The sequence below is a fragment of the Urtica dioica genome, chromosome 1, assembly GCF_054948205.1.
Source record: "Urtica dioica subsp. dioica isolate 48M chromosome 1, U.dioica_male_clone48M_v1_H2, whole genome shotgun sequence".
In the NCBI taxonomy this organism is placed as follows: Eukaryota; Viridiplantae; Streptophyta; class Magnoliopsida; order Rosales; family Urticaceae; genus Urtica; species Urtica dioica.
The window spans coordinates 54,974,120-54,984,217 of NC_142756.1; the positions used below are offsets into that span (position 1 = coordinate 54,974,120).

At 42.6% G+C, this 10,098-nt stretch overlaps 1 protein-coding gene across 1 annotated transcript; it reads left to right on the forward strand.

Moving 5' to 3' along the window:
- The first annotated feature begins 339 nt into the window (after window positions 1-339).
- On the forward strand, window positions 340-5,213 carry LOC149408138 (uncharacterized). Its single transcript, XM_089616245.1, has 5 exons — window positions 340-467; window positions 3,492-4,053; window positions 4,123-4,215; window positions 4,281-4,382; window positions 4,464-5,213. The coding sequence occupies exons 2-5, from the start codon at window positions 3,544-3,546 to the stop codon at window positions 4,485-4,487; spliced, it is 729 nt and encodes a 242-aa protein (XP_089472371.1). The 5' UTR covers window positions 340-467; window positions 3,492-3,543; the 3' UTR covers window positions 4,488-5,213.
- Window positions 5,214-10,098: the final 4,885 nt, after the last annotated feature.

Below are 10,098 nucleotides of genomic sequence, written 5' to 3' on the forward strand. Positions count from 1 at the left end.
ACGAGAGTGAAAGAAAAAGATTTTTGAGGGGTGGTTTCAAGAGACGTGTGGCTCAATGAGAAGATGCCACGTGGCGTTCTTATCCCCTTCTTTTTCTCCACTCACGTTCGGCCACCTCACCTTCTCTCTCTTCTCTTTCTTTCTTCTTCACGTGCTATATCTTCTCTTCTTCTCCTTCTTCACGCGTTGTACCTGCAAGAGTAACAAAGAAGAAAAAAAATTGACAACAACAACCACCGAGTCTCTCTCTCTCTCCGGCCGACCAACCACATCACCACCCCTTCATCCTCGTTCTTCTTCTTCCCCGCTCACCATCCTCGTGCGCCATCAACCCGAGCCTCGAGCTCCGTGCGCGCGCGCCTCGCTGAGGAAAGAAGAAGCGCCGTGAGTCCCGGGAGCTCCGGTGAGTGTCTCCGACGAGGAAAAGAGAAAGTTGACGGGTTGGGTAGCTCATTTCTTCCAGCGAGGTAAGGATTCTTCCATGGCTGATTTGAAGATTTTGGAGATTAGGGTTTGAGGAATTGATTTGGGGGTTTTTGATCCGAGCTAAAATCAGTGGAATTGATGAGTTTTATTTGGTTTTTGGACTTGATTAATGATGTTCTTCGCTCGGATTTGTGTATTTGAGTCGATTTTTGAATGATTTGAGAATTTTGAGCTCGCTGTGAACAGCCTCTGTAAATTGACGTGGGCAGTTCGGTACCGATTTAACTTGGATTTGTTGATATTTTTCTTGGATAATAGACGTCATGAGGTTTCTAAAATGACCAAGAACGTGTAAATCCGTTGAGAATTGAGTGAGTTATGAATTTTTGAAAACAGGGTATTGAAGCTGGAATTATGAACGTGAGTTTGAAATATTTTTGGCCATGTGTGTGCCTTTGGCCGTGAGCATTCTTTTGTTTGGCCGTGAGACTTGTTTGGCTAGGTAATTTGCTTTGGTTGTTTTGTGATGTTGAGATATTCTAGTTTGTTAGGGATTTTGAGACGTGAGAATTGAATTTGAAATGTGGATTTAATGACAAGTCTAAGAATTTTGTGACTAGTTAGTTGGATTCGTGTTTGGTCGTGTGACTTGTTTGGGTTCGGGTTTTTGAGTCGAGATGTCGGATTTGGAATTTTGGAAATTGATAAGAGTTTAGATTTAAGGAAGTAACTCGTTATCGAATTCCGAACCGACTCAAATCTAATTCCGACACTGGACCCTATATTTTTCAAGTAATTTTGAATCCAATAACTAACGGACTTTCAACCTCGGGTGCTAGTTCTTTAGACGTTTCGACAAGCGTCAAGTATCTCAGAGAACGTGAAAAGCAAGACATCGCCAAAGGTCGTCGAGCTTCTATCACAGTATCCCAGGTAAGTGTGGAGACATAAGTCAACTACTTACCAAGGGAATAATCCTGTTTACGTGCATTTACGTGTTAATAATAAAAAGAGTAGGAAAAGCCTTAAAAGACACAAACACCAAAGATTAAGGCTTCGGCCACTCTTTTTGGAAAATTTAGTTGGGTTTATACCCATAGGTTCAAATGCTAACTTGAACCAGCCACGTTGCTATTTTGTTGTAGTTAGATCCCTCTGCTAACCATAGAGTTTAGCTAGATCTGAGGTGACAGGAGAGCATGTTGGACTCTCGGATTCGAGCCGAGGGTAGGAGTACCGGAAGTCATATCCCGAGTCTTCAACTTAAAACACTAACGAGCATAAAAGTGAAATGATAATTCTTTCGGGATTTAACCCGAGTCGCTCTCCTGTAAGTAGCATAGGTGTGTACTCTGAGTGGTGCAGAGTACCCGAACCCTAAAGAAATGATGTGTCGATGGTACCAAAAAGGAATTGAACCCTGACGGGCTATGAGGGCCTGGGGGATGGCGCTGAGTACTCATATTTCGGGGAGTCGACCAAGAGTCGTACCCGACTTTGTTGCCAGGCTATGAAGGCCTGAAGAGCGGGGAGTCGACCAAGAGTCGTACCCGACTTTGTTGCCAGGCTATGAAGGCCTGAAGACCTTGACGGGCTATGAGGGCCTGGGGGTGGCGCCGACGTCGAATGAAGTGGTACCATTAGTGGATCCCAGACAGATGTTAAAACTCTTAGGCCGCCGGACGACTGCTGCTCGAAGTCTAAGGCTGGTCTCTTGTCGTTCTAGAGGTTATAGCGGGGGATGTGTGTAACCTTAAAGACGACAAGTACTAGTTAGAGTGTGTACACACGAGTCATGCTCTAGAACTTGTTAGATTTGCATCATTGCATTCTTATGTGCCTGTTTGCACGTCACATGTTATCACATGGCATTAGTCGCTTTTATTTTTCTAGGTTAGACTCCCACTTACTGAGTCAATCGACTCATAGTTTTATGACCCTTGGTAATGTAGAGAAGGGCAAGGCGCCGATGTGAATAAGGAAGTCGTGGATGAAGACCAGACGTGCATCTCTTGACCTTTGGGCTAATGGGAACTCACCCGGGTTCAACTCCTTCTATAATAATATCTATATTTTGTTGAACCCCTTTCGTAAACTATGATCCCCAAACTATCCCTTGTATATATACTTAAAATTAGGGAGCTTGTGTATAAATAAGAGTCGCTATAAGGCTCTAATTCCTAAAGTTAAACAGCGAAAAATTTACCCAGGTTTTCGTATAACCACTTATAGTACTTATATATGATCGTGTTATGTTTAATATAAGTATTATGGTTATTATGTTGATTTGATTCTGTTTCCGCTGATATGAGATATATTGTTATATATTGATGTTGAAATCTGAGACGTAACCCCACCGTCTCGGCCCGTGAGCGGCCGACGAGAGGTCGCGGGTCGTGACACCTTGGAACGTTAAAACAATTTGTCAGAAATAGAGCTAGACCCGAAGGCTCCATTGCGGAAGCGTACGTTGTAGAAGAGGCATTGACATTTGTTGCAAGGTATCTCGAAGATAAGAAAACTGTCAATTTGTCGTGTCGTACTGTTCAAATGCATATGGTATGGTGACAAGTACAATGCAGGACGTATAGTGCACGTTGATAAGACCACCGGAGCAACGAGTTCGTATACCGCCAAAGAGTGGTTTACAGAAGAGCCGTTTATACTCGCGACTCAAGCGAAACAAGTGTTTTACATCCAAGATCTCGTTAAGGGTCGCGAATGGGAAATCGTTCAGGAATGCAATCAACGTGGGATATGGGACATTCCTGAAGTTGATCCGACCACTTCAGCATCGATTCCATTGATAATAGAATTGTCAAATATCGACCGTCTTAATCATCGACACGAAACTGCTACGGCCGAGCTTGTTAATGTTGTTGAAGATGATGAAATAGTGGATGAAGAAGATGAGGCGCTTGCCGTTTTTGAGGGAGACGATGTTGATGTCGATACTAAAATTACATCGAGTGACAACGATGAATGACTAACACCATGTAATAACCGTAGTCGTCGAATAGTAATTACATAGTAATTAAAAATACTAACTACAATTCATTTTGCAGGATGTCTACTTCAGGTCAGGACCCATGAGGAGGAGAGCGTGACCCCCCGCAGATGCCGAGGAAGAAGCGGGGACCAACGACTGGCGTCGTTTCTGGGAGAGCTCGTGTTGGGACCCCTGGAGCGAACACAGTTCGCTACGATCAGAATGCGCAGGCGTTCTACCAAGACGTCAGGGAGCAAAATCCGTTGATCGGGACGTTCCAAAACCGATTAGGAAACCTGATCAAGAGTACCATTCCAGTCGACCTCCCAGACTGGAATCATGTGCCTGCGCAGAGTGTGGCGGCTCTTATGAACTCGATTCATAACGAGTATAACTTTGTTTATGAACATCCCGAGAGTGGCGAGCTTGTGCCTGCAGATCCTATTCGCAACGAGATTGATATGGCTATCATTCGCGATGCGAAGAGGTTGCGCCGTGGCCATAAGTCGAGGTTGTCGCAGCTCTTCTTCAAGACATTTAGCGGGAGTAAGGATCTCGCTAAAAATGAAACTCCCGATGGCTACAACCAGGAAGCCTGGTTGAAAGCAATAGAGACGTTCGACTCGCCGGAGCATAAGGTATGAGTTGAACTTCCGATGATTATTCGAATTTCTTAAAATTAAACTTCACGTATTTATGTCTTGCAGGCGAAATCTCTCCGCAACCGGGAAAATTCGAAGATGAAGAAGACGAAGGCGAGGCAAGGCTCGCTTAGTTTTTTTGGTCATCGCTCGAGGAATGTAAGTCTCTTAAAATTAATATGCAATATATATGTGATTCATATTTTAATGTTGAAAAATTACAGCGAAGAGAAGATGGGAGTATAGGCTCGGCTTTAGCGATATGGTTAGAAAAACACCATGACGCTAAGGGATCGTGGACGACGGACTTCGCGAAGATGCAATACGTAAGTTAATTTTTTTATTTACTATACTTAATTACTTTATTTCTTCTTATCTGATAAGTTTTTTGTGGTTTTATTTTGAAGGATCAAGTCACGCTCAGACGATAGATATTTTGCGGCAAGCGGAGGAGCAAAACATCCTGATCTCCCAAGAAGATGCGGAGATGTACGCGATGCGCGATGTTTTGGGAGTGAGCAGAGACTGGGAAGTCGGTTTAGGGCCTTCGATCCCAAGGTCATCGTTGGGTGTTGCCCAAACGCTAGATGGAGGCTCGTCAAGTTCGTCATCTCAGACCGATCCATTGGTTGCCGAGATGCGAGCTCAGATGGATGCCCAACAAGCCGAGCTGCAAGTGATACGGCAACAGATCGCCTTCCTCAGCCAGCAGCACAACCAGCCTCCCACGACTCCTCAACCTCCGCCTGCATCGCAACCAGGTGGGACGGATCAGCAGACGCCAGGTTCCACGCCGGGTTCTACGCCTGGTTCGATGGATTACTTGCGAAACCGTCCTTACGGAAGCACCGGAACGAGCGGCAGTGCGTCAGGCAGCGGTGGACGAGGACGCGGAAGCGGTTCTCGAAGTTCTGGCAACTTATTCGGTAGAGGAAATTCTACTATCGATAAGTTTTATAAGAAAAAAAATAGGAATTCATTTTTTTCGCTAATTTTGGAAAGAATTTGTATTTTTAATTAAGAATTCTATTTTCAGAATATTATTTCTAATTCATTTAGAATTTTGTTTAATTAATATTATTTGAATTTTTATTTCTAATTCATTTAGAATTATGTAATTCATTTTTATTTTGTTAATTTACTTTTTTAATTTTGTATTTTTTTTAATTGAACAAACATATTCGGTGCGACATTGTCGCACCGAATACTATGGCGCGAACATATTCGGTGCGACAATGTCGCACCCGATATGTATTTACCCGCCAATTCTATAAAATTTGGCAGGAAAATAACTTCGGCATTAGGTGCGACATGTCGCACCTGTAAGTGTCGCACCTAAAGGGGGACTTATTAGGTGCGACATGTCGCACCCATTACCTTCTGCGACGGGTTATCCGGTGCGACGCTGTCGCACCTAATGTCGCACCTAATAAACTTTTAGGTGCGACATTTTGAGCATTGGGTGCGACATTCGTCGCACCGGATAACGTATTTTGTCGTAGTGCAATGATTATGTTGTAGGCGGACGACTGATCCAATGACACGATTGAGTGACGTCAATCCCCCCCGAGTGTCCCGAAAGTCACCGGAAGGTCGATGGTACCCTCCATCATCACCCTCTCCCCGGAGAAGCCGAAGAGTGGGGTCGAGATCGGGGTCAGCCTTAGACCCACAACCTTCATCTTGTCTAGAGCTGATTTGAAGATAATGTCAGCGGAGCTACCATTGCCTATCAGAATTCTCCGGACGAGGTTGTTGGCGACTGGCGCCGAGACGACAATTGCGTTGTTGTGCGGGTGCAGCACAGGCACCAGTTCCTGATTGGTGAAGAACATAGTCTCGAAGGGGGACGGGGCGGAGCCTCGTACGTGTGGTTGATTTAGTGGGCAATCTTACCCTGAGAGACCTCCCCCACGTACTTCTTCCTTTGCGTGGTGGAGTCATTAAGCTCAGGGACTCCCATGATCGAGCCCACGATGTGCATTCGCGAGCTTTCTGGATCGCCATTTGCAGTGCGGTCAGTGACAGTGTCCGTCACTTGACCCTTCTTCTCATGGCGCGGGCGCTCTCCGCCTGCTGCCGTCGTTCCGATTATCCTGGATGAGGGCCTTAATCTGATGCTTGAGTTGGTAGCATTCAGATGTCTGATGCCCGTGATACTGGTGGTACTCATAAAATTTGTCCAATCCCGCTTTGCGGGATCCTTTGTTAGAGGAGCAGGACTTCCTAGCTTGTCGCGATGCAAAGCCAAGATCCTCTCTAATCATATCGAGCCCGTTAGTTGGGCTGCGGCCAGGGCCATGGGGGTCACCTATCTGTGCTCACTGGACGCTTGGTCCATAACATTCACCGGAGGTTGGCCTAATGTGGCGGCGGGTAGTACGCCCTTTGGGAGTTTAGCCTCTGCCTAAGGTCCTGGCCTCGGGAGTTTCTCTGAGTTGTTAGATGCTCTCAAAGGTCTCCATTTCACGTTTGACGGGGGGAGGTTGACCTTGATCCGGCCTTTCGACGGGCGTCTGGGCTGTCAGCTCCGTCATCGTCGAGAGCTGCTCTCTCCCTGACGAGTCGCCGTGTCCGGCCTCCTCTTGACATCGAGGGGGCAGGCCCTTGTTGACAATGGTGCCCACAAGAAGAGTTGTAATCTTTATATTGTACATTTGATGTAATAAAGTCTCATGAAGACTCTTGCTTGTAATTGCTTATTCATTAATAAAAAGTTGAAACGTTCATTCATTCTTCCGTGTCTGTTTGAAGCTTTATGATAAAACAAACTAAACAAATTACAAAGAGACAAATGTAGATTTGCATGAACAAACTCTTCGTAGTTTGCTTAAAATGATATATTCGCAATCTAAGGGTCAAAGGACTATTGACCTCAGTACGATTGTTAGGAGAATCTATGATGTCTGGTTATGGGGCATTGAGAGTTGGAGACTCTATAGTTCTTCTAGGTATCTTCCGAAGGTACTGAATTGACCAGTGCACTTTTAGAGACAAGATAAGAACAAACCATTTAACCTCTTATGTCTCGAAGTCACTACGTATGAATTGCATCGTGTTGACCTTAATCCTGAAATGAGACATGTCATTTCACACCTTAGTATTCTCATTTGAGAAAGTCAGAGTTCGGACTCACTATGTGATTTCGAACAAGGCCTATTGGTGAAGAACTAAGTTGTGAGAATGTCATGAGTAACTTTGTGAAGTTCTCATAGATATGGAATTCATGTACAAGATTGCTGTAACGCAATATATATCACCTCATGCTTTGTTCCTTGGAGTGTGAATAAATGAACTGGCCAGTGTCCAAATTGAGTCTTGACTCTTTTGGATGAAACAATGTGACTTGTTAGCTCCTTGTCAATACATTGTTTCTAACTTATTCACAAGCGACAAAGGAGTTGAGGAAATAACAGCTAGAAGGGTAAAATGGTAATTTTGTAAATCCAGACTAGCTGATGATATTAATGAAGGGTAAACATGATAATATTCTATGGTTCCACTCATTACAATTACGTTGAATTCTTGAGTAGAAAATAAATTCATTTGAACCGAGAGATTTTCAGTGTCAACTCTTTAGTACTGGAGTCAGTTGACATTAAGTTAAACTTGGAAAAGGTTTGTGAACTTTTGAGTCCTAGTATTTTAGCTCAAGCTTTGTTCATTTGGATCCATGAGGTCACTGTCACGAATCACATCGATTAGGAATAGTTAAACTAGAAGCTAAGTCAAAACAAGAACGAAAATTGTCAAAAGGGTATTTTTGTCTTTTGAGACATAGCATGAAATGAATGTCAATAAATTTTTTGACAAGGTCATTTGATGACTTAATAATACTCGGCCATGACTTGATTATTGGGCCTTGTGGATTAATTTCATTTCATAAGAATTTTATTGAAAATTCTTAATGGGCCTTTCTCATGTTGTCATGAACAAATGAAGAAGCTTCTAGAAGCTCCTTCTAGATGAGAAACAGGCGCCCAACATACCCATAGGAAGAGAGAATATTTTGTGCATAAATGTATCAAGATGCTTGCCAAAAAAAAAAGAGGAAAAAAATTTACCACCCATGCATAGGGAATTTCGGCCACATGGGTCAAGGGAGAAGCAAACAAAAGAGGGAACGAATCCTAGGACTTACTTGGTAAGTCTTGGCCGTGCACCTCTATGAAGGAAAAGGGAAATTGTCCCATGAATATGTGATATTCTATAGAAGAGGAAACTACCTTATTGAAGGTGAGACCTCTCCTATAACTAGGAGCCTCATTCTTCTCATTTCATTCATTCCACATAAGTTAGAGATTGAGAGCATCTCTCTCTAGACGTTGTGGCCGCCCCTCTCCTCTCTCTCTCTAGTCAATTTCGTTTTATTGTTTTGGCACCTAGGTCCTCATTTGACCTAGAGTTTATCTCTGCGACTTCAAGACTCGTTCTTAAGTCGTAGTGTTTAAAAGTGCCCACACACTAATTCCTTTTATTTCGAGTGATTTAGTGATAGAAACTTTCGTGGTTGCTCGAGTTGCCGAGGAAAGAAAGAGAGACGTGCTGCGAGGGAGACGAACGTTTTCAACCTTCCGAAGGCTCATTACCGTTGAAGATTCTAAAGAGGTTAGTAAATTTATTATGCTCATATTAGTTTTATTTACATGTACTTGCTCTTTGTCTAGGTTAGTAAAAACTGTTTTACTTGAAAAAGAAAATTTTTAAAATTCCGCCGCTTAATGAAGCCTTAAACTTTTTCTTAAACCGTAGATCAATTCCAACATCCCTCGAGACTAGGAGTGTGAGCCTTGGCGCGCCAATGTGGCAGGACCGGTTGGGCTGTCCCTTGGCCTCAACTCTAGATCAATTCCAACAAATGGTATCAGAGCTATGGTCAAAGATATGCATGTACATGTATTTAAAAATATGAGCTTGAAAATCGTTTTCGAAAGTTTACTAATTTTGTGACAAGTTAGAATTGTTTTCTTAGATTTTTTTTAATTTATTGCTCTTGCCTTTAAATTAAAAACCGTGTTGTTTTTCTATGAGTTTGGGATGTTATTAAAACACATTAGAATCAGTTCTAAAAGTTTTTAATTTTTTATATTGAAAAACGTGTTTTTAAGATTTGAGAAATTTCGAGTAAAATTTTGTGACTAGTTTTGTTGTCTTACTAGTTTCTTATTTATACTTGAATCGTTTTATGCTTGTTGTTATTTCATTTATACCATGTTATTACCTTGTTAATAAAACACAAATAAAAGCTTTAACAACCTTCATAAAACGTTCCGTTACACTCGATTCTTTTTCGCATCTAAAAGGACCAAGCTTTAATTATTTCTTTTTCTTCGAGCTGGAGTAAAATCCGCAGTAAAAGTGGCATAACTCTCCCCTTGCGGGATTGTTTTCAAAGTTGATCTTTTGGACTAAGTGGTTGGTTGCACACTTAGGCTGAATCCCTAGTAATCCTCCCTTGAGGCACTGCGAAAGTATGTAAGTGATCAAACCAATTTAAAAGGTGGCTAGTCAAAATTGATGTATTGACATCTTGGCTAAGCATTAATGATGTGTCATTTACTTATAAATGGAGATTTTTTGCGGCCTTCTCTTGAGGGAGTAAATTATCGTTTGGTTTATAACACATTTGGATTTTATCAAGTCTTAAATAAATTTTAAATCCTAAACCAAAGACAAATCATAAACTTGTTTCAACTTAATTAAGCAACATGTCTCGAAAACAAAAACTACGTAGATTCGAAACATAACCTCGTTATAATAGTTACCGTTAACAAGCACAAATGGGTACTCACCACCCCGTGTCCTCCTCTGACGAATTATGATTCGACTCAAGAGGACAATGACGCATTAGCGGCCTGGCTTCGATCCGATGAGATTGTGAGGTGCTATATCTTAGCATCTATGAACAATATGCTGAAGATGCAACATCGTGACGTCGAGACTGCCGCTAACATGCTCTACAATCTCCTTGAGATGTTTGGAGGGCAAAGGTGTCAAACAGGGCAACGAGCAGTCCGACAGTTTATGAACTGTCATATGAGG

What these genes read in the sequence shown, in the direction of transcription:
- LOC149408138 (XM_089616245.1), top strand. Translation starts at nt 3,544, where the DNA reads ATGCCGAGGAAGAAGCGGGGACCAACGACTGGCGTCGTTTCTGGGAGA. An exon ending in TTGGTCATCGCTCGAGGAAT is followed by an intron (nt 4,216 to 4,280) that starts GTAAGTCTCTTA and finishes GAAAAATTACAG; the next exon opens with CGAAGAGAAGATGGGAGTAT. An exon ending in ACTTCGCGAAGATGCAATAC is followed by an intron (nt 4,383 to 4,463) that starts GTAAGTTAATTT and finishes TTTATTTTGAAG; the next exon opens with GATCAAGTCACGCTCAGACG.